This window comes from Vipera berus (genome assembly GCF_964194415.1).
Source record: "Vipera berus genome assembly, chromosome: 1".
Lineage (NCBI taxonomy): Eukaryota > Metazoa > Chordata > Lepidosauria > Squamata > Viperidae > Vipera > Vipera berus.
The window spans coordinates 22,851,841-22,875,338 of record NC_138202.1 but is presented as its reverse complement, the minus strand read 5'-3'; the positions used below and the strand labels follow the sequence as shown (position 1 = coordinate 22,875,338).

General features: G+C 43.0%; 3 protein-coding genes across 4 annotated transcripts; 1 reads left to right on the top strand and 2 right to left on the bottom strand.

The window, feature by feature from the left end:
- The first annotated feature begins 1,986 nt into the window (after window positions 1–1,986).
- Window positions 1,987–3,305, top strand: LOC308660057 (small ribosomal subunit protein uS14). The gene is made up of 3 exons (XM_081314275.1): window positions 1,987–2,148; window positions 2,406–2,505; window positions 3,046–3,305. Exons 1-3 carry the CDS (start codon window positions 2,087–2,089, stop codon window positions 3,052–3,054), a joined length of 171 nt encoding a protein of 56 aa, XP_081170401.1. The 5' UTR covers window positions 1,987–2,086; the 3' UTR covers window positions 3,055–3,305.
- Window positions 3,306–8,033: 4,728 nt separating this feature from the next.
- On the bottom strand, window positions 8,034–16,639 carry LOC308671899 (uncharacterized protein). Of its 2 annotated transcripts, XM_081334390.1 has the most exons (4): window positions 16,563–16,639; window positions 14,539–15,456; window positions 13,780–13,900; window positions 8,034–9,462 (listed from the first exon to the last, which is right to left on the bottom strand). In XM_081334390.1, exons 2-4 carry the CDS (start codon window positions 15,334–15,336, stop codon window positions 8,747–8,749), a joined length of 1,635 nt encoding a protein of 544 aa, XP_081190516.1. In that variant the 5' UTR covers window positions 15,337–15,456; window positions 16,563–16,639; the 3' UTR covers window positions 8,034–8,746. The 2 variants fall into 2 exon arrangements, with proteins under 2 accessions (XP_081190516.1, XP_081190515.1); XM_081334389.1 differs by lacking the exon at window positions 16,563–16,639 and having other exon boundaries at window positions 14,539–15,791.
- Window positions 16,640–20,509: 3,870 nt separating this feature from the next.
- Window positions 20,510–23,258, bottom strand: LOC308660058 (small ribosomal subunit protein uS14). Its single transcript, XM_081314276.1, has 3 exons — window positions 23,124–23,258; window positions 22,767–22,866; window positions 20,510–20,855 (listed from the first exon to the last, which is right to left on the bottom strand). The coding sequence occupies exons 1-3, from the start codon at window positions 23,183–23,185 to the stop codon at window positions 20,847–20,849; spliced, it is 171 nt and encodes a 56-aa protein (XP_081170402.1). The 5' UTR covers window positions 23,186–23,258; the 3' UTR covers window positions 20,510–20,846.
- Window positions 23,259–23,498: the final 240 nt, after the last annotated feature.

Here is a 23,498-nt window from a genome sequence, read left to right as displayed (position 1 = left end):
CCGCATAGGTTATCCTGGTTGGACATGAATTAATGGCCCAAAGATCTGGTGGGCATCATTCTCATCCAACTGGGGCCTATCTCTTTAGGCACAGATCCAGCTTGTCCAAAAATGGTCCCAAGCTTATCACACAATCTAAACCCTTTGGCTGCACCATTTAGATAGACCATTTAGATTAAGGTCTAATTCCACCCCCCACCCCCCCACGACTGCACTAGAGTTCTGCGAGTAAATAGGAGAAATAGCATTTTTCCTACTTGAACCTCCTTAGATTCACAGATATCAAAATTTGTCTTCCAGGCTAAACCGGCGATATTCATCCATATCTTGGCTATCAGTGCACCACAACCTCTGTCTGGCCCACAATCTTTACACCACCCAGGTACACATTCTTCCACCCCCACGTCCCTATCCCTCTGATGATGACTGAGTTGCTTATAAGGTACCCAAGGAGGAGCAGCCTCGGCATGGCTGTTTCACCCAGAATTGGGACAGGAACAGCAACACAGATGTCATCTGAGTGCAGAATACCTTCCTGCTCCACAGAGGGATCAGTTATCTTTGCAGCTCTACAAAGGAATCAGCTAACATTTGCAGGGACTCAGGGGTGTCCAAAAGGCAAGGATCGAGGCTGTGATCTTGCAATTAAATAGAAGATATCCCCCCCCACTCCATTGTATACCCCTCCCCATCCTAGTATTTTTCTGCAAATCTTAATGTGAAATTTATTGCCCTAGTGTTTTAATCTTCTATCACATTGTTTTATCGGATTGTAAGCCACCTACGGTTGCATGACAGCGAAATCAGTGGCATATAACTAAGAAATCAATTAAAAATACTTTTGAAGGATATTGTGTACTGTGCTGTGTGGGGAGGGGCCGAACCTGGATTGCGGGGTCACCCTCTCCCATCTTGTTTGCTGCCCACTGGCGATTCTGCTGCCCTTCGACTTAGAGGGAGACGCTGCCCCATCCCCTGTGGGGAGGCGCCTGTTCCCACGAAGCACAAACCCGCAAGTTGACACTCAAGGGGCATTTGCATATCGGCCAACATACCGAGCTGCGTTTTCTGGTTGCTGACTGTCCAGCTGTTTCATTGTTTATATTGTTTTATCGGATTGTAAGCATGGCAGCGAAATGGACTGCATATAAATTAAATAAGTCAATAACATTAATAAATTTAAAAAGCGTCTCTTTCGAAGGACATTGTGTTTTGTGCTGCGGGGGGGGGGGAAGAAGAGCGACCGAAGTTGGATGGTGGAATCATTCACACACCTGCCTCAATGTTGTTGGCGCCCACCGGCGATTCTGCCGCTTTCGAGGGAGACGCGAAAGGAAGGGCTGAGATGGCGTAGAGCGATTCCTGCTGGAGAAAGTGGGGAATCGGCGGCGGCGGGAGCGGCGGTTGATGTCCGCTTCCGCTAGGAGGTGCTGCGGGGCGCTCGCGAAATGCAACGCGGGACAGAGGGCGAAGCTGGCTGGGGGGGGGGGGACAACCTCCGCGACCCCCATCCCATCACCCCCGCAATGGGCAATGGCGGGGGCCAAAAAAAAAGGACCTTGTGGCGGAGGGGCGCAAAAGAGTCTGGGTCTCGCTGTCTTGCTCAGGCTACGCTGCAGCGGCTATTCACAGGCGCTATCCCACTACTGATCGGCACGGGAGTTTTGACCTGCTCCGTCTCCGACCTGGGCCGGTTCACCCCTCCTTAGGCAACCTGGTGGCCCTCGGCTCCCCGGGGATCACCATATTGATGCCGAACTTAGTGCGGACACCCGATCGGCATAGCCCACTGCAGCCCAGAACTCCTGAGCTCAAGCGATCCGCCAGCCTCAGCCTCCGGAGTAGCTGGATTACAGGCTCGCGCCACCGCGCCCGGCTGCTGCACTCGCCCGCCCCAGCTTACTAGAGACGCTTGGCGCCGTGACGTCACCCGAGGGGAGGGGGAGCAGGAGCCAGGCGGGCTCGCCTCCTCGCGCGTGCGCGTGCTCGCTCGCTTTCTCTGCGCCTGCGCAGTTCGCCCTTTCCTTTTTCTTTTCCTTTTCCTGTTCGGCGTCCGAGGCACGCGAGGGGCAGCCGGAGCACCGCCATGGGCCACCAGCAACTCTACTGGAGCCACCCCAGGAAGTTCGGGCAGGGCTCGCGCTCCTGGTAGGTCTCCCCCACGCAGAGGCTGCCCGACTGGCTCTTAGCGGCGCCTGCCGGGCCCAGCGCCCATCCCGTCTGGCCCACCGGCCTCTGCACGAGGCCCGGCCGGCCCTGGCAGCGGCAGGAAGTACGGAGGCGCCCGACAGCAGACGGAGGAGAGGGCTGGGGGTGGGTGGGAGGGTGGCGGGAAGTGCTGGGATGAGGGGAGGCGGGGAGCTCCTGGGTCCGGCTCACCCGGCCTGCCTCTCTTCCTCCCGCAGCCGCGTCTGCTCCAACCGGCACGGACTGATCCGCAAGTACGGCCTCAACATGTGTCGCCAGTGCTTCCGCCAGTACGCCAAGGACATCGGCTTCATTAAGGTGAGGGGGGGGCGGCGACTGTGGAGGCCCCAGTCATGCCCTGCGCTTTTGGTTGCCCACTGCCGCTGCCCCCTCCGTTGCCCAGAGTTCCCTGGCAATGCCCACGACCTCTCCCTCCGTCTCCTGGCTCTAACGGTCATGGGCAGGCTAGGAAAGTAAATCTGGTGGAGTGTGTAGTGTTGGCATTTAATAATCAGTGGAACAGTTTACCTCTCTGGGTTGTTGGTATTCCCATCACTGAAGGTTTTCAAAAATAGATTGCAGAACCACTTGACCGGCATGGTATAGAGTCTTGTCTTGAACGGAATGGACTAGAAGACTTATGTTCGTGCACTTCTGGAGCCGTCTGCTGTTGTGGGTCTTCTTACAATGCCCATGACTTCTCATCACTATCCTGATTCCCAAATGCTGTTAAAAGTATAATGGGAAAAGTAGTGTATTGTAAAAGTTCAAGTGATCACAGATAACAAGAAAAGATGTAGAATTGTAGCCTCCGAAGAAAGAATATTGAATGTGATTGTTTCTTTTATCTCCTTTTAGTTGGATTAATTCTACAATAATAGTTGAAGATGGCTTGAAAAGACATATGAAGAGGTTGGCACTCTTGGAGGACTGGGCTAGCTGCTGTGCAACTGTATACAATAGAAGTACTGGTTTTGTTTATTCCAATTATGACAGTGTTTCCTATTAATGTGTTACAACTTTCATAATTCTAGCCTTGTTGACATGTCATCTTTAGTATATGTTATTATAAGAATCTATTTTTTTGGTTCTTAAATAAAAAAGAGTTAAAATCTAAAGTTGTGTTTGCTGAATGAATCTGTGACCTAAAGGGCATAAAGATAAAGTGTTAAAAGATAACACTATAATTGGATGTAGTAGTAGTAGAAGTTTTTAAATCAAAATCTGAAAATCAAGTGTAAACTCACTATCCCCATTGGTTTATCCCTAAAAGTTTGCTTCAGTATAGGTGAAGTGCCACTGCACTGGGTTGAATTCTTTATGTACAAATACTTGTAACTTTTACTTGTCTAATAACTCATAATTCTTCCAGAAATAATACATCATTTTTCCTATGGTTTTGTTTTTCTTCAACCTTGTTGCAATTTAAACCATCTTGATAATGGTGAACTGTATGATAGCCCACCATATTTTGGTTTAGTGGGCTATGAGTATCAAGCATGTATGGTTAATTATGGTTTAGTGCAGACATGTCAAACACAAGGCCCGGGGCCCGGATCCGGCCCGCGAAGTGGTTTCATGTGGCCCACGAAGCCATCCTGGAAACAGTGAGGAAACGGCCCCCACTGCCTTGGCCCTGACCCAGAGACCCTCCTTCTGCCAGAGACCCTCAGATCTGTCCCACTCCTGTCCAGGCCCCCATAGGCACCCTTGATGCGAACGATGTAGAGCTGGCCTTGCCCACCCCACTAGGCCATATGCACTCTAGCCACGCCCACCCAGTAGGCCACGCCCACCCTGGTCATACCCACCCGGCCCCTTGAGGGCAACTGCAATGCTGATGCGGCCCTCAATGAAATTGAGTTTGACACCCCTGGTTTAGTGTATTGTATTTTGAATTTTAAGGTTAGTTGTCATTTGTTGTTTGGTTATTGTGATGCATGGTGATGATGCCAAGTAACCAGAAGGAATGCTGTGCAGTTCACCAGTACTTATAAACTCCAGTGACTTTTGTGTCATTTGCATCCTATTGTTAACCTGTGAATAGAACTTTGTCCTACTCATTGTCAGCCTATTTCATATTTTTTACACAACCTGGTAGACCTCTCTATTTCTCCTGAGGATGTTCAATTACTTAAATTCAGGTGATTAGCTGCTATGTTGGGAATATAGTATTGTTCAGCTAGGGCGAAAGAAAGCCATACTCTAATGCTTAAAAGGAGCAAATCATAATGGCTCACTAGCTTGCATTAAGCTGGTTTCAGATGACATATTGGAATGCAGTTCAGCTAATAAAAATTAAACCATGGTTATATGATGGCATGACATGCTAACTCAGGGTTAACTTAAACATGACTTAACCCAATTTTCAGGGTTTGTATAACACAGTTAACAATAAACTAACCCTCCCGTTGCAGAATATGCCAGATTAAAGTGTTGTTTCTTGTTGGGCAGGTTGGTACTTGTGAACCCAGCCATTGTGTCTTCAGCATAGAGTATTTGGATTTATTTATTTATTTATTTATTAATGGGACTTATATCCCGCCCTATCTCCCGAGGGACTCAGGGCGGCTAACAACAACAAAAATTAAAGGTCTCTGTACAGTAAATTAAAATTTAAAATTGAAATAAATTAAAGATTAGAGTTAAAATTGTAAACATAATTAAAATCCCTGTCAGTCCAGGTCAGCCAGGTGGAAAAGGAGTGTTTTGAGGCTGCGGCGAAAGGACTGGAGATCTTGGGCCATCCGAAGCTCATGGGGGAGTTGGTTCCACAGGGCTGGCGCTCCCACAGAGAAGGCTCTTCCCCTGGGGGTCGCAAGCTGACATTGTCTAGCCGACGGTACCCTGAGGAGGCCTTCTCTGTGTGAGCGTACTGGGCGATGGGAATTCGTTCCCGGCAGCAGATGGTCCTGCAAGTATCCCGGGCCTAAGCCATGTAGGGCTTTAAAGGTAAGTACCAGCACCTTAAATCTCACCCGGAGGGCAACCGTGAGCCAATGCAGCTCACGCAGGAGGGGTGTAATATGGGAGTATCGGGGTGCTCCCATCACTACCCGTGCAGCTACCAGTTGAAGCTTCCGGGTGGTCTTCAAGGGCAGCCCCATGTAGAGAGAATTGCAGTAGTCTATACGGGAGGTAACGAGTGCGTGGGTGACTGTACGTAGGGCATCTCGGTCCAGAAAGGGGCGCAACTGGTGTACCAGGCGAATCTGGGCAAATGCCCCCCTAGCCACGACTCCAATATGATCTTCAAAACTGAGTCGTGAATCCAGGAGGACGCCCAGGTTGCGTGCTCTATCAACGGGAGGTAACATCTCTCCTCCTATAATCAAAGATGGAACCTCTTGGACTAAACGAGATGTCGGTACGTAAAGATGTCGGTAAATTAAATACCACAATAGGCAAATCACATTATGATTTAATGCATAGTTGAAGAATTTAAGATTTCAGGGCTATGTATAACCCCCTTATCTTCTATTGGTTATTACCAAATTGCAAGTGTTATTGTGAACTATTTCTCTTAGCTTTTGATTTTTAAAACTGAAAATTTTGTTGTATGCTGCCCATAGTCACTTTTCATGACATGGATACATTTTTATATTTTATCTGTATATCTCTATATATGCAAGAATAATGAAACTGGCTGTAATAATATAATTTAATGTAAATTAAATAACAGTTTTCGTCCTTTTTGAGATGTGATTCCCAGCCTGTTTAGCCTGATAAGGCTATATGTATAAAGCTTAGTATAATGTAAAACCAGGTCTGTCACACTTAGCCCAGATGTGCTAGATAATGCCCTTTTTCCCTGAGCCTTTCACTTCTGTTTCCTATTCCTAAATAGGGTAAGCCAGCACTTAAAAATAGTGTTTCTCAATCTTAACAACTTAAGAGATGTCTGCACTTCAACTCCTAGAATTCTGGAAGTTGACGTCCATATATCTTAAAGCTGAGGTTGAGAAACATTGGTTTAGATCAGGGGTGTCAAACTGGCAGCCCATGGGCCGAATGAGTCACACACAGGCCGTGCCCACCTGGGTCCGCAAAGGTAAAAAACATCATGATACGTCACAATATGTCACATGGCACAATCGAGTTTGAGACCCATGGTTTAGACTATTTTACTATTTACATGGTGCTGCCTTTAAAGTCCACTCAAAAGCTATAGATAACTCAGAATGCAGCAAGATACATTAATTGCTACTTGTTGGGATCTTGCACCTATGCTCTTGGGTTCTAAACTGGCTGGTTAATTTTTGAGTACAATTTAAACTGTTGTGTTTGATTTGTTAAATTATTTATGTATTGGTCCCTAAATGCTTAGATGATTTAGGCCACCTGTGGAAAAATATGCAGTGCTCCACTTTTGTAAAATTAAAGACCTAAAGTCAAGAAGAGTTATTGTACTTCTCAATTGCAGTGCCTCTTGAACAAGTCTCCTGAGGGAGTAGGCATCTGCCCTGATTGTATTTCTCCTTCCACCAAGCCAGAGCTCATTGCTTCTTCAGTTTCTTTCAAGCAGGAGAGGCCTTCAGATTTAGGAAAATGAAAGCCCTTTTATGGAGAAAACAAATTATTTCAACTGATTTTCATTAAAATCTGTATTAACTGTTTTGATTCCTTGTTCACTTTAACTGTTGGTAGATGGGAAGATGGGAACATTCAGTTTGGGCAACATGGCTGAACATGTTCCTTCCCAAGAAAAATAAAAGGAATTCCTCGCAAGAACAGACCAGTACTCTGTATAGTCTATCTCAATAGCTGGTCACCATCTCCCAGATGTCTTTGGCAAACTCGCTTCTTTCCTATGTCTTCCTTGACAACAGTGGTGTGGAACAGCTGTTGTTCAGGGCTGTTAAGATGGTGTTGCTAAGGAATGGGGAGACTTAGGTTCCAGTCCATCTCTGTTCGTAGAAACCCACTGTATCTCTGTGGACAAGTCATTCTCAGCCTAATCTACCTAATAAGTGTATTGTTACAGGGATAAAATGAAGATCTTCATGTGAGCCATCTCTTGGACAAAAGGCAAGCTAGAAATATAACAAAATACATTTATAAAAAAAATTCTCATAAATTGCTATGGCAAATGTATTTCCTTGGCAATTGCATCAACAGCTACTAAATATTGTCTAACTTTGTTTTAGTGATTGGCTGGATAAGTAAGTTAGGAACAATAATATAAACATTAAAAACACAGCTGCCTTAGTAATCCTGAAAAATCATCCAGGATCATCCAAGTTCTATGCTCGTATATTATTCCAGTGGTGGCTGTATCCCCAAGAAAAACATTCATATAATAGGCTAAAGGTATTTAAGACAAAAAATGTGGCATTCAACTACATTAAAAAGCAACTAAAAGGGTAATCAGAAATTACTGTAACTTAATAAATAGTTCCTACTATGTATTCATGTTGGTCAGACAAAATGTTCGGTTTGTAAAATGGAATAGAAATGCAGACTAAGTTATACATGAAACAAATCAAATACACAGATAATCAGTGCAGTGATGTCTCTTGTGAAAAAATTAGAAGTGTAGTTGGTTGCAAACTGGTTGCAAAACAAGACAATTGCACTTTTCAGCTGCATCAGCAAAAATATAGTTACGTTCCAATTTATTATACATTGGTAAGATTCTCACTCCAATACTGTATGTAAAAAGCAGAAATTGGCTACTTTTTAAAGGTGTATACCAAATAAACTATAATTGTTTATTGTAGAAAGAACCAAGAAATGGCTTATCTTGAGAAGAATGGCACATATAGAAGGCAAATACCTGTTTTCTATCAATCAGTAACAATAAAGAAACCTGTTGGGTATTATTTATCAAACCACAACTGCACCTACTTTTGCCACCCGTTACAGTTTAGGGTTTTAGTATATATTGTATCCCTTTTATCTCAAAAAATGCAAATGAACTTGGGGCATATTTCTGGAGTGGAGAAAAAGAAACAGTATAAACATCTTAAATCTATATAAGCAAGGATAATGCCTCCAATTCCATAGAAGTTCTATTTAGAATTATTTTATTTTTTATGCCTATGAGCCTTCACAGCACCATCATAAAACAACCCATTTAAAATCATGGTCCTCCATAAATATTGAACACCTAGAGCAGGGGTGTCAAATAGCAAAATGGCGTCCACCCCATTGCCAGCAATGGAAAAAAAGTCACGATACGTCGCGACAGATCATGTGACGTTGTGGGTTTCACACCCCTGCCCTAGAGCTTCGCATCCAGAACAAGGTCTTGTTCAATAAGGGAGTGAGGCAGCTAATTGCGAATTTCTTTCTACAGGAACTCATGACAAAGATAAGAGAATTCTATGTCTTCCCAGTCAAAACATCCTATCACTGAAAATCTGTCAGCACCAGACCAGAGAATTGTGGCTCTAGAAGCCTCCATCTCTTTCTGCAATCCTTCACTTCATCAAAACCACTAGAAGTCTGAAGAGATTCTTATGGCTGGCATACAAATAGAGTATTCCAATTTCGCCCAAGTGTCCTTTCATAATCCAGTTTTTTACCTGGTTTTCTCTCATGACATTGTAGTGAGGCTTCAGCTCATACTAAAATGCTCCCCACTTTTCCCTTTTACAGAATGGATTTTATGATGCTTATTAAGGGCAGCCTTCTGAATAAAGCTTTTCCCACAATCTGAGCATTCAAATGGTTTCTCCCCAGTGTGGATCTTCTGATGTCGGTTAAGATTTGAACTGCTGCTGAATCTTCTCCCACAGACAGGACATTTGTGTGGCTTCTCTCCCGTGTGGACTCTTTGGTGACGGTAAAGTACTGAACTGGACTGGAATGTTTTCCCACAAGCAGCACATTCATATGGCTTCTCCCCAGTGTGGGTCCTCTGATGAATGATGAGCTTGGAGCTAGAAAGAAAGAATTTCCCACAGACCAAGCACTTATGTGCTTTTCCTCCTGTATGACGATTCTTATCCATTGTGAAGCCCCGATTCAAATTTCTGCCATAAGCTCGGGAGGCATTTTGTTTCTTACCAGTGTCATTTCCTGTCTGGACTGTGGCTACAATGATAGTTTTGTAGTCTCCCGCATAAGGGACAGATGTATCAGCTTCACCTCCTGCCAAGGTGCTCTGTTGACATTTCAGTCTGTCCAGATTAGTTGAAGCCTTTTCCTGCACACAACACTGAGGAACAATCTCTTCTGCTTTCCAGAGGGACACCTCACAAGGCCCTGCTTGCGCAGGATCTTCAGCCACATCTGTCTCTCTCTCTTGTATAGTCATCCAGTCCTTACCTGCTGGAGAAAAGAAAATTCCAATGACCCACTCATTGACCTTGAGAAAAACATAACTTGAAAACGGAAAATTATAGTTAAGAAAAACTAGCTTCTCTAAGATCTCATTCAGAAGGAAAAATGAAAGGACATCACAGGACAGTGAAGAAGCCTGGCATTTGTATATTTCTAACAATTTCTCATTAAGCAAAATTGAACAGACAGGATCCTAGTTTACTTTAACATATATTTATGAGCCAAATTGGTCGACTTCCGGTGGCTCCGCGGCGACAGAGACAGCCTTCCCGGGCTGCCCGCGGCTCAGCTGTTGTTTTTTCGCCCGAAACAGCGCCGATCAGCTGTTCGGGCGAATTTGAAGCCCCCTCCTCGGGAGAAGAGGAGGGGGCGAGCTCCCAGGTAGGGGTAGAGTTCTCCAGGGCCGCCTGAGCTTATGGCTTGGGCGGCTGAAGGATTGAACTCCCCCGTAGCCTGGGCTGCTCCCAGCTGGCCGGCGCCTCTGCTCCTGATTTCTTGGAGCAGAGCCAGGCGTCTGCGACCACCCCTGCCTGAAGGAATGACTATGGATTAAAGGAGCAGGCAGAGCGATACAAGAGGAAAAGGTATATTTTACTCTCCAGCTTGATGGACTTTTTTGAATTATAAATCTGAAGTGAAAGTGCGTCACATTTGGTAAAAGATGGCGGCTAAACCACCCCCTAAAACTCTTCGGAGTGCTGGAACTTCTCCTGTGCAACAATCATTACTGCAGGCGCTGCATCCTCCTGATGTATTGACATCAAAGGACTTACAAGATGCTCTTGAAAAACACGCCCAGGTAATTTTGGAATCAATCATAGATTTGTACAGATGGAGGAGAAATTGGAGAAATTGGAGGAGAGAATGGAGGAGAGGATGGAACAGAAGTTCAGAGTGATGAAGGCAGACATCTTGTCTTCAGTGTGTAAAGTGGCTCGCTGTGTGGAAGAATTGGAGGAAAAGCTAGAAGATTTGACTCAAAAGAATGCTATATTAGAAGCAAAAGTATTGGAGAATGAAGATAAAGTGGAAAAGGAACTGAGTCTTGCTCAATATTACCAGATGCAGTTTGCCATTAGAGTTAGAGGCTTAAAGGAGAATACCAAGGAAGATCTAAAGCAGCTGGTTTCTGAGGCTCTTGAAGTGGTATTGAATCAGCCAGCATCCGAAATAAAAGGAGGCATGGATAAAGTGTTTCGTGTGAATTCATGGATTGCTAGACAGAGAAAGTTGCCTAGAGATGTGGTGGTTTACTTTGCAAAAAGGGAAACTAGAGATGAAGTTATACGAGCTGCTTATGATACTAAAGTTGTGATTGCTAATCAAGAAGTCTTGGTTTTAAAAGAAATTCCTCCAAAGATTTTAAGGAGAAGGAAGGATTTTACATTTCTTGTGCAAGAGCTAAAGCAACGAGATATAAGGTTCAGATGGGAGATCCCAGCTGGGTTGATGGTGACGCACGAAGGTAAAAGGTACCGTCTGGTTACTGTGATGCAAGCGCGTGATTTCTACAATAATGTTTTAAATGCAACGCCATTAACACCTTTGGAAGCTGAAAAGGGATCTGGAGAAGGAGTGCATCAAGAGGTCGAAGGTGGTCAGATAGAAGACAACGGTGTTGGAAGAGATCAAGATACAACTTCGTCGGATGATTCTATAGAACAGAGGGTGACGCGTGCTGCTGCAAAACGATCTAAGAAGAGAAAATAGCAGGATTTGCAGAAGTCTATGGAATTTCTACGACGTATTCATAGTCAAGTATGGGAGGGGGGAAAAGATTTGGGTGTAGACGCAATATATTTTTTATATGTGGTGGTTTTGTGGAAAGGGTGAGTTTTTTTTTGGATTAAAGTTTGGTGGAATATATAGAAGATTTCCAAATGGAGGTTAAAGTTTTGTTCGCAATTTTTTTTTTTTTATTGTTTGGAATAATTATAGATGTGCTGGAAGAGGAACGGCCGATTACAGAAGAGTGGACTTTAAAGTTTTCTGATTTGGTTGAGGTGGCGAAGATTTTGGTTAATTTGAAAGATTATTTGTAAGAACGTTATATCATGGAATGGACAAAATGAATGGAGTCTATTTAGGACAAGTATAGGATGAGAAGTATTATATAGTATTTGAATAATTCCTCTTTCCTTTTTTTTTTCTGTTTTTTTTTAATCTCTTTTTATTTTGGGTTTTTTTTTCTTGTTTTTAATGTATATTTAATATTATTAAGGTTTGTTTTATTCTATATAAGCTAGAAAGTGTTTCTTGTTTATCTTAGTTTTTTATATATATTTAATATTGCCAAGGGTTGGTTTATCTTATATAAGCTAGAGAGTGATGGATTTTAGAATTTATAGTTGTTAGTACATGGTTGCTTATGTTTGCCTTTCTTTTTTTTTTCTTTCTTTTTATATATATACCTTGTATTCAGCTCTGGGAGGTCGGGGGGGGAGGGGGGGAGGGAGGGGGGGGAGGAGGGAGGGAGGGGGGGAGGAGGGAGGGGGAAGGGGGGTTTTTTTGAAGGAAAATTGTATTTTAAAACTTTTCAATAAAAAAAAAAATATTTATGAGCCAAATTTAATATCTCACAAAGAACATGCTTCTCTCATAGAACTATGTTTCCCAGACTCCTTGTCGTTTTTCAACTTTTCTTCTTCAAATCCAAGGCAAACCAACCCTCAAGCTCGGAGAACGAACCTTCACCTTCATCCTACACCCAAGTTACAGATATGCGCCACTATTGCAAGCCATACTCTCCTGAGGAGATGTTGAGTGACTTGTTGGTGTCCTATCTGAGAAAGAATCTCACAATTGACATGTTGATCCACCTTCACTGAGCCCAAATGAGAAGCCTGTTGGGTCACATGCAGCCTCTGAATTCTTCTTTAATGGACCCAACAGGCTCCTTGGATCACACCATTGAATAAATCAGTGTGGCTTCTTACTTTTTGAGCCATGAAGGACTCATGCAGTAGAGTAGCCAAACACCTGAAAAAGGCTGAACACTTAAAAATAAAACAAAGAATCGTCTCAATAAGAAAAAACAAGAGAGAAAATCTCTGTTCGTGTGCATGACATTTCACTATCCCACCCAAGAGTATGTCTGCCAGCAACAATTAAATGCAGCTTTGAACATTTTGTAACTATAAAGAACTGGATTAAGAAACAGAAGAGTTTCCAAGACTTCAGAGTTTCTACCTTCAAATGCTGAGACCCACTTCCTCTGACAGACAGCTTTGGCTATTTCCCCAATTCTTTTTCACAGTAGGCAAACCTCTCTCTATTCTATATCAGCTTATTGCCTCTCAGTAGTGATGGAAGATGTACCATTGAAGGCTACAACCAAATTGGGTAGGTATCTATTTAATGCAGAGTGGGAAGTATTGAGATCAATCTGGTGCTCTTAAGGCCACACTGAATACTTTGAAGTGTGTTTCCAACCTCATTTGGAATACTGCATAGAAAAGGAAACAATTCCAAGAGAAAATAGTTGTAGGATCATCTGCCAAACCTCAAGGCCATTGCTTAGCTTTTCCCCTATGTCATCCTTTTGTTAGAAAGCAATAAAGAAGCTACTAAATGTCAAATCCTTATAGTAACAATCAGGACTGGAGAAGAACAGCCAAGGAACAATCTCACTGATCTCAAATTAATATGATTTATTAGGAAGAGGTTGAAGTAGGAGCACAAGAATTCTGGCAAGTAACCTTGCTTTCAAATATTGAGGGTAAATATAGGCAATTCAAAGATGTTGGATTCTCTCAGTGCAACAAGGAAGGCGCCACTCTGTTTTGAGAAAACAGGCCAGGCTATACTTGGGTTTCATTTATTTAATAGTTAGTAGCTATATTATCAAGGGACACGGTGGCTCAGTGGGTTAGGACGCTGAGCCTGTCGATCAGAAGGTCGGCAGTTTGGCGGGTCGAATCCCGAGTGCCGCGTAACAGAGTGAGCGCCTGTTACTCGTCCCAGCTTCTGCCAACCTAGCAGTTCGAAAGCACGTACAAATGCAAGTAGAAAAATAGGGACCACTACGGTGGGAAGGTAACAGCGCTCCGTGCGCCTTTGGCATCTAGTCATGCCAGCCACATGACCATGGAGACGTCCTCGGACAAGCGCTGGCTCTTCGGCTTTGAAACGGAGATGAGCACCGGCCCCTAGAGTCGGAAACGACTAGCACTCATGTGCGGGGGAACCTTTACCTTTACCTTAGCTATATTATCAGTGTGGGACTCCTCTCTTACATCAGGCTCTCTGAAAAGAAACATTATCACAAAGTGCTCCAGCAGGAATTCGGATTCAAGACTTCCTTACCTAATAGGTCAGTATCACACTCCTCATCCTGCTTGGGTGTTTGGTAGAGTTGCTTCTGTTCAGTATCAGCTATAGCACATTCTGCCTCAGAGAAGCTCCCAGCCACTTTCTCAAAAGCATACTGCAACAAAAATAATGTAAAGAGTGTAAAACCAATTTTACAACCTTTTTTGCCACTCTTAAGCAAATCACTAACTGAATCATACAGTTGTTAGGTGAATCCAACTTCCCCCCATGGGGGTTTTGCTTGTGGGAAGCCAACTGAGAAGGTTGCAAATGGCAATCACATGACACTGCAATAATCCTAAATACACGCTGATTGCCAAGCACCAAATTTTGAACACATGACTATGGAGATGCTGCGACCAGACATTAGTGACTTTTCTCAGTGAGATTGTAACTTTGAATGGTCATTACACAAAGAGTTGTAAGTCAAGGGCGGCCTCTACAAACAAGTTAAAACAGCACCAGTTCCAAACACAGGTCTATAAGGAATTCTACTCTTACTCCTCCCCATTGAGAAAACTGCCATTTTATTCCTGCTCTTCGCTTTCTTGTTAACAATCCATGAAAGGACACCCTATTTTCTGACCTGGACTCCCTTGAAGAACTGACATAGCTATAAAGATAGTCAAATTCATCAGTTAAAATTGCCTTTTGCCTGAAGCTTTCTTTCTCTCCCGAGATGAAAAAATAAATAAATCAAGATCTCTAACAGGATTTGTGCCACATAAGAAATTTATAAAGAAAAGGCCTCACCTGGTTTGTTTGTTTTTCAGTCTCCTGCTGTTTATATAGAAAATCCTCAGCAAAACTTACAGCCTGAGCACAAGTTTCTGGGCCATGCTGCCTCACCCAGCGTTGGATCTTTGGAGGCAGGATCATCAGGAACTGTTCCAGGACCAGCAGTTCCAAGATCTGCTCCTTTGTGTGTCTCTCAACCTTCAGCCACTGACAGCAAAGTTCTTGGAGTTGGCCATAAACTGCCCTTGGACCCTTGGCCTCCAAGTAGCAGAAACGTCTGAAGTGCTGGCGACTTTTCTCTCTGCTGACAGCATCTCCTCTCAATAGGGCTGCCTTGACTTTTCCATAATCTTCTCTGTCTTTGCCTTCCAACGCATTGAAGGCTATCTCAGCTTCTCCACTGATAGCTGGCAGGAGTTGAGTCACCCATTCTTCTTTGGGCCACTTACAGGCTTTGGCCACTTGTTCAAAGGAGACTAAAAAAGCTTTGGTGTCATTCCAAGGTGTGGATGCTTCAGACAATTGAAGGATTTTCAACCCAGAGGAAGAAAATTCCATTGTTTGCAGAAACTCTTGCCACTGGGCTTCCCAATGATAGGCCAAATAGTCTTTTGGTTCTTCTTTTACTTGATGAGGAATTGTCCTTGTAGCAAATCCTCCATTACTGACAGACTGAATGGCTTCTGGGCACTTACTTCCTTTCTCCATGCTCGGTTTGCAATCTAGACCATCCTGGAGGGTATTAAAGGCTTTTTCTCTTCCTGTGGATTGCAGCCTTTGTGGATTGCCTGTGAGTTGCTGCTCCATTTTCATCCTTGACCACACTTACACAGATAACTCTGAGTTGTGGGATGGTGGGAAACAAGCCTTCTATGGTAAATGTAGTAATCTGGGCAGTTATGCTAAGATTTTGCCCAGAAATAAAGCTGGAAACTGTAAGAAAAAATGAATAGCCCAGGTTGATTAAATATATTCATTAAATATACTGGCTATAGAATAAATACATTTTCAAATTATGTAAAATATTTTATTTCCAAACCTCAAGTTCTTTATTTCATGCTTTAAGAGGAAGTTTTTAAAAGATTATGGACATATTTTATTAATAATGTCCTAAACATAAAAATGTTATCTCCTATATTGTATTTCCACATATTTTATGTGTGTGTGTCTCTGTGTATCTGCTGATGCTTTATTTAAATTAAATTTGTATAACAGTGATTGCATGACCTCTTCAGGTGTCGTATGCTAAATAAAATAAATAAAATCAAAGAATGGGTAAAAAGTTTAAGAAATCTCATCTTCAGTATATCAGTCCAGACTACTACATGACGGATTAACAGTGTGATAAAATATTACTATCACTTTCTAGACTGACCTTCTTAGCATCCCTGTTTACATTATCATTTAAATAATTTGAAACATTAAAATCAACAGAAACTCACAGTAAAGCCATCCAAACCCATGAAACCACCTTAAAAGCTCAATAAATTCACTAGCCAGGAATGCGTGAAAAGAATATGAAAAAAGCATTGCTGTACTACACGGTATAGCAGCTTTTCTCAAATCTTAGTAAGTTTAAAGTGGATGGACTTCAACTCCCAGAATTCCCCAGCCAGTCCATCCATCTTAAACTTATTAAGCTTGAAAAATACTGCGCTAAATAGAGACACCGTCGGTCCTCCTCACCCAAACCCGTTCACTGCAAACCGGCCCCATCATGCAACTCAAAGAGTTGCTGAAAACGTTGGGGTGGAGAGGTTTTCCTTGCTTAGTACGGTAGAAAGAGCTTGATGAAGGGTCGCTGCACCAGACAGGGAGGCAGTAAGGAGGCTGCATCTCTCCTTTTCTCCCCTCCCTCTCTCGGAAGGCAATTCTTTCATCTCACCTCTCCGCGCTACCGTCTCATTCAGATCTTCCTCGTCCGTTGCTGATTTTCAGACAAGAGCCTGAAAGCTCTTTGAAGCGTTCTTCAGTGGAAGGGGATTCAATGGTAAACATAGAGATAGAAAAACTTAAGAGTCACCGAATGCAGTACTTGCCATTAAATTTCCGGTTTGCTATGCACGTCTTTTCCTTAACTTCATCAAGGGCGGAAGTAGAGACTGCATACTCAATCCTGGGGGGGGACGGGGGGGGCGGGGAATGGATTCAGTTTTTTTCCCCGTTGGTTAAAATTAAAATTATATTAAAATTAAAAATTAAAGTTAAAACAGGTTGTCATGTACTGTTATCGCGTTAATCTTAATTTTCCTTTATGGGAAATTGATCTTCATTGTTGTTTGATTTTATCGCCTGATATTCTAGTTTGATTTTCCAATAATTTAATAATTTGCCATTTTTAACCGGTGAAGCCCTTGGTGCTCTCTGAGATTGGTTGTTTGCTTGCAGAGATTTCATTACCCAACTAGGTAACCTCATCAGTACTATTTCTATGTTGCAAGAATTTGGATTACAGTACAGCAGGGGTCTTCAAATTTGGCCCTTTTATGACTTGTGGACTTCAACTCCCAGAACTCCTCAGCCAGGCAGGTTGGCTGAGGAATTCTGGGAATTGAAGTCCACATGTCGTAAAGGGGCCAAGTTTGAAGACCCCTGCACTACAGCATCACTATCTGGGCTTCAGCATGCTCATACAGGAACTCAAACGGAAGAGGGAAATATCAGTTAATGCTTTTAGTAACTAAGGCCTCATTGCATATTAGTTTTACCTGAAATTTATCAATAACTGTTGATAATTATTATAAAATATAATTAACAATTTTATTGATAGCAAATGGTTAATATGTTATTTGCTTAGTTCAAAGATTAAAATATGGCACAATAAAGGACAGGCTTTTCTCAAAAGTTTCATATTAACAAGTGAGAAGAGAATACCAAGTAAAACTAACAGTATTAGAATTGCCAATTGACTTCTACTGAGCAGCTAATGTATTTTGGGAGAAAAAATAAAGAATGGTCTTATCTGAGCCAGATGTACGCACTGTACAGGTCCTGAGACTAACACATTGTAGTTTGTAAAGCATGTGTTATACTCAAGACAATTTAACAGTGTATATAGGAGTCAGAGATGAATCTGAGGCTGGGTTGGATATAACTCTCCAATTTCTGTCTACTTTTGACACCCTCTTCAGCCCAAATCCAATAATGTCATCCTTTGTGAACTTTCATTGATGCATTTTATTCTTTTAAATGCCAACTATTTAAGAAATTAGCAAGTTAGGGTGAACAGACAACCTGTGTCCCCTGGACATTTTCTAAATTATCTGTCTGTCTAGACAGTTCGTTTTGCCCTCATTTAAATAAAGCAAACTTTTGAGTACATGCAAAAGCATGGTGGTATTACTTTCCTATTTGGATTCATAATTTGCATGCACTTCTCATTAGGAAAGAAGAAAAAGGCTTTCAAATTAAACTCAGAAACTATTCTGTGAACAAGTCAAACACTTTTAATAAGCTGTTTCTTCCATCTTTTTTGGCCTAATACTTTTTATTATTTAACAAATATTGAGCAAGACAACAATGAGATAAGGCACTATCAGGTTTGTCATTCTCATAAAAAAAATTTAACATTACAATTTTAACATATAATCTAACTTCCTTATATTTTGAACAGATGTGTCCAGGGCCACATTCAATTTCCAATTTCACCTTAGGTGCCTATGATACAGATTAGTGAGTTTAGAAATAAGGAATCTGTAGACCTGCCATATCTGGAGGGTGAGTTCCACATCCTGCTTTACATACTGAATACTACTGAAACAAATCATAAATTTTGAAACTAACATCACGGAATCATTAAACAGGACACTCAAATCCTTCTGAAATAGTGCCTCCCAGAGGCTAGACTTCAACTCTTATGGTGATGGGAGAGATGAGAACTTAAAACCATCACTATTGGAGGACATCAAATTAAAGGAGATACGTTTTAATAAACTCACTGAAGTCTAAATGTAAAACTATCTCTGTCTAAAAATTAAGGCTGGCATGAGTTGTGGGCTATAGCAATTTGTTTTGTTCTTGCTAACTTATCAACATTTAGAAGGCATAAAGTGGCCCCAGTAACATCGTATGAACAAAAGAATGAAATTCAATGTAAGAGGAATAATTTTTCATTTAAAGAGAAAAAAACTTACAAAGATCCCTTAAAGTAAAAGGTATTTTTTATGTACAATTAATTTGTTAGACTGGGATACAAAAAGTGATTATGAGGAAAGAGTCTTGAGCACCATGTTGTGGAGTAAATGCTCACTTTACACAAGGAACTGAAATGTTTGGAGATAAATGTAATGCAATGTTTTTAATTGGCCTGCACTTGAACATTGGGCTTCTGGCCACAAAAATGCAAGAGGCCTGATATAAGCAGATTATGGGCTACAATACTCCCAGAGTTGTTACACAGAAATTATTAAAAAGGCATTGTAAATCACATTGTGAGCTTTACAGTGAGAATACAGCATCGGATAAAAACATAGGGTGACTTTACTATGGTCTGAACCATTGTTCCTAAATTCTACATCCCTGTAAGAACTCCACTGCTTCTGATATTAGCAACTTCTAAGTTTCCTTTATTGTACCCATGTACTCTCTCCTTTCACATTAGGGGAAGGGCAGCTATCTGGTTTCTGTTATCTATCCCTTTCCTTATCATGTCATCAGGCTATTTCACAACCCTAAAGAAAAGGTAGCAAGTTATTTGTTCCCCACCACCCTGAGCAGAATGCAAATTTGATTCACTACAGCATAACACCAAGAATATCCAACTGAGCAAAGGGGACTGGATCAGTCCACTCTGTGTACTTGGTCTACCTAGTTTTTCAAGTCGCCACAATGTACCCAACTATAAACTAATCCACCAGGGTAGTTCACATAGCATGCTAGGCTATAATGTAGAGTTATGATTAAACACAATCAATGACCCATACATCACTGCCAAGTTTCAACAAGGTCTGGGAATAAAGCAGTTTTCAAAACTTTTGCAAGTATTTAATGTGTTTATCAGTGTCTATATTGAAAAGATATGACCAGAGATGCAAATGGGTATATAAAACATTGCCCTAATACTTCTTGAAAAATACATTATAGGTAACCTAGCCGTATATACATTTCCATCCATAGCTATCAAATAAACTAATATTGTTTACTATTGTGTCATCTTCTTCTATTGACCCCTCTTTTGTATCATAAAGGAATTGGAATCTGTCCCATCTATTTCAAGATCTGAGAGTTAAATTATTTGTAAATGGATGCTAAAACCATTCCTTATGTTGATAAAGGTAAAGGTAAAGGTTCCCCCGCACATGCGTGCTAGTCGTTTCCAACTCTAGGGGCCGGTGCTCATCTCCGTTTCAAAGCCGAAGAGCCAGCGCTTGTCTGAGGACGTCTCCGTGGTCATGTGGCCGGCATGACTAGACACCAAAGGCGCACGGAACGCTGTTACCTTCCCACCGTAGTGGTCCCTATTTTTCTACTTGCATTTTTACGTGCTTTCGAACTGCTAGGTTGGCAGAAGCTGGGACGAGTAACAGGCGCTCACTCTGCTACGCGGCACTCGGGATTCGACCCGCCAAACTGCCGACCTTCTGATCGACAAGCTCAGCATCCTAACCCACTGAGCCACCGCGTCCCTTCTTATGTTGATAGGTTCCCATAATCATTGATCATAACCACTGAAGCAACCAAATTTCCAATCATTCCTGTAAAACCTTCTAAAATACTAGCCTGTGCCACAGCAAATATACTTTTTAAACAGAATGACCATATAGCATTTGCTGTTCAAATATAAGAATGTACTTGAACTAACTCAGGGGTAGGCAACCTTGGCTCTTTTATGACTCATGGACTTCAACTCCCAGAATTCCTGAGCCAATCATAAAAGAGCCAAGGTTGCCTACCCCTGAACTAACTCCTCCATGGTCAATAGTTATTTACAATGAGTGTCTGTGTAAGTGTAGAAGAGCATTTAATAACAGTTCAGTAAAAATATGGGTCTCTGGAAATATTTTACTCTTCTGTTTCTATGCTTTAATTAAATGATACTGTACCAAAGACTATGCTTGTTTCTTCTCAAATATATTTGAGTATAACTGCTTTTTATTAAAGAAACAAAGGAAACCAAACAGGCATCATTTATATCAAGGTGTGTTAAATATGACTGTCACATAATTTACACATCAGCATTAACAAACAGAAATTACAATATTTGAGAGTCTGGGTGGACAATTCTCCCTTTTTAATGAACACAATAGTATGGATAGCAAGAACAGTTCCTCCAGCCACATATTCCAGCTTGCCAGTCTCCTCAAACCATTTCTGTAGACAGGTATTTAATCCAACTGAAATGAAAAAACAAACAAACCTGTCAGTATGACATGATAGGCTTAGCAACATACCTCACTCAGAACTTATATCTACTCCCTTTAAGGTCACAGCTATTTTGCATAAACAAACATTTTCAGTTGTTCATTCAACTTTTCTAACAGCCCCATCCCTTTTTAAGCTACAATGGCTATCATTACACTCTCATCTGTAAAAGCCTGTCAGTATGCTAGCCTTTCCCCATTTCAGCACATGTGAAGGCATCATTTTGTAGAATTCCACAGGCATCACTGGCATTGCTGAGAGTATTGGGAGTTGAAGTCTTATATACAGCTTATATTTATTTATTTATTATTGGGACTTATATGCCGCCCTATCTCCCGAAGGACTCAGGGCGGCTAACAAAAATAACATACAATAAATACAGAAGTTAAGATAAAATTAAAATTAAAGGCCTCTGTACAATAAATTAAAATTAAAATAAATTAAATTATTATTATTATTATTATTATTATTATTATTATTATTATTATATTTATATACCGCCCTTCTCCCGAAGGACTCAGGGCGGTGAACAGGGCAAATGTATAAAAATACAAAAATACAAAAGTTAAAAGGAATTAAACATAATGCCCAAGCTAAAAACAGTAAATACAAATATTAAGAACAGTAAAAAACCCAACCCATCCCCCATCAGGCCAAGCCGGCTTGTTCAAATAAATGCGTTTTCAGATCGTGTTGGAAGGAGCGAAGGTCGGGCGCCATCCGAAGCTCAACCGGCAACCGATTCCATAACTCCGGGGCGCCCACATAGAAGGACTTCCCCCTGGGGGCCACCAAACGACATTCTCTGATCGGTGGCACCCTGAGGAGGCCCTCTCTGTGGGAGCGCACAGGGCGGAGGGAAGTTGATGCCGGCAGCAGGTGCTCCCTAAGGTACTCCGGACCCATGCCATGTAGGGCCTTGAACACCATTACCAGGTGTTTAATTAGAGTCAAAAAATTAAAAACATAATTAAAGTCCCTGTCAGTCCAGGTCAGCCAGGTGGAAAAGGAGTTTTGAGGCTGCGGCGAAAGGACTGGAGATCTGGGGCCATCCGAAACTCATGGGGGAGCTGGTTCCACAGGGCTGGCGCTCACACAGAGAAGGCCCTCCCCCTGGGGGTCGCCAGCCGACATTGTCTAGCCGACGGTACCCTGAGGAGGCCTTCTCTGTGTGAGCGTACTGTACTCCAACCTTTCTCAGTGGCTGTTAAAATGGAAGCCCCAGCAGCAGAAGTAATTTAATTCACCATTATGCAGACCATTATCAAGAACGTTTTTCATAATGGTGGGGGAAGTCCCTTTAAGTTAATTTATTATGACCAGTGGTTTAATAAACACAGGAATCATGGCTTCAAACAATATGAAGAGACATTTAAAAAGTGACAATTTCCATTCTTTACTATTTTTGACACATTAGCAGGGTATTTTCCTTTCCTCCCTCACAGATCATTTCCCCTCTCTATTTATTTACTGTTACTGAACATCCAAAATACACTATGTATATATGCCATATGAGTACATACATATTACATAGAATGTGTATAGGCACAGATACATGTACTATGTATACTGTATGTGTACACATGCACACAAACACACCGCTCTTCTAAAACTATACACATTCAACCTCTTATTACACTTGGAAAAAACGCAACCCAGAGTCCACTTTCTGCCTCACGTTGAACTAATAACTCAAAATTAGAACACTACACACTCCACCAGATTTACTTTCCTAGCCTGCCCATGACCGTTAGAGCCAGGAGACGGAGGGAGAGGTCGTGGGCATTGCCAGGGAACTCTGGGCAACGGAGGGGGCAGCGGCAGTGGGCAACCAAAAGCGCAGGGCATGACTGGGGCCTCCACAGTCGCCGCCCCCCCCTCACCTTAATGAAGCCGATGTCCTTGGCGTACTGGCGGAAGCACTGGCGACACATGTTGAGGCCGTACTTGCGGATCAGTCCGTGCCGGTTGGAGCAGACGCGGCTGCGGGAGGAAGAGAGGCAGGCCGGGTGAGCCGGACCCAGGAGCTCCCCGCCTCCCCTCATCCCAGCACTTCCCGCCACCCTCCCACCCACCCCCAGCCCTCTCCTCCGTCTGCTGTCGGGCGCCTCCGTACTTCCTGCCGCTGCCAGGGCCGGCCGGGCCTCGTGCAGAGGCCGGCGGGCCAGACGGGATGGGCGCTGGGCCCGGCAGGCGCCGCTAAGAGCCAGTCGGGCAGCCTCTGCGTGGGGGAGACCTACCAGGAGCGCGAGCCCTGCCCGAACTTCCTGGGGTGGCTCCAGTAGAGTTGCTGGTGGCCCATGGCGGTGCTCCGGCTGCCCCTCGCGTGCCTCGGACGCCGAACAGGAAAAGGAAAAGAAAAAGGAAAGGGCGAACTGCGCAGGCGCAGAGAAAGCGAGCGAGCGAGCACGCGCACGCGCGAGGAGGCGAGCCCGCCTGGCTCCTGCTCCCCCTCCCCTCGGGTGACGTCACGGCGCCAAGCGTCTCTAGTAAGCTGGGGCGGGCGAGTGCAGCAGCCGGGCGCGGTGGCGCGAGCCTGTAATCCAGCTACTCCGGAGGCTGAGGCTGGCGGATCGCTTGAGCTCAGGAGTTCTGGGCTGCAGTGGGCTATGCCG

Coding starts and splice junctions, on each gene's coding strand:
- LOC308660057 (XM_081314275.1), top strand. CDS start 2,087: ATGGGCCACCAGCAACTCTACTGGAGCCACCCCAGGAAGTTCGGGCAG. Junction 2,149..2,405: donor GGGCAGGGCTCGCGCTCCTG/GTAGGTCTCCCC, acceptor TTCCTCCCGCAG/CCGCGTCTGCTCCAACCGGC.
- LOC308671899 (XM_081334390.1), bottom strand. CDS start 15,336: ATGAAAATGGAGCAGCAACTCACAGGCAATCCACAAAGGCTGCAATCC. Junction 13,901..14,538: donor CTGAAAAACAAACAAACCAG/GTGAGGCCTTTT, acceptor TTTTTGTTGCAG/TATGCTTTTGAGAAAGTGGC. Junction 9,463..13,779: donor GTGTGATACTGACCTATTAG/GTAAGGAAGTCT, acceptor TCTTTTCTCCAG/CAGGTAAGGACTGGATGACT.
- LOC308660058 (XM_081314276.1), bottom strand. CDS start 23,185: ATGGGCCACCAGCAACTCTACTGGAGCCACCCCAGGAAGTTCGGGCAG. Junction 22,867..23,123: donor GGGCAGGGCTCGCGCTCCTG/GTAGGTCTCCCC, acceptor TTCCTCCCGCAG/CCGCGTCTGCTCCAACCGGC.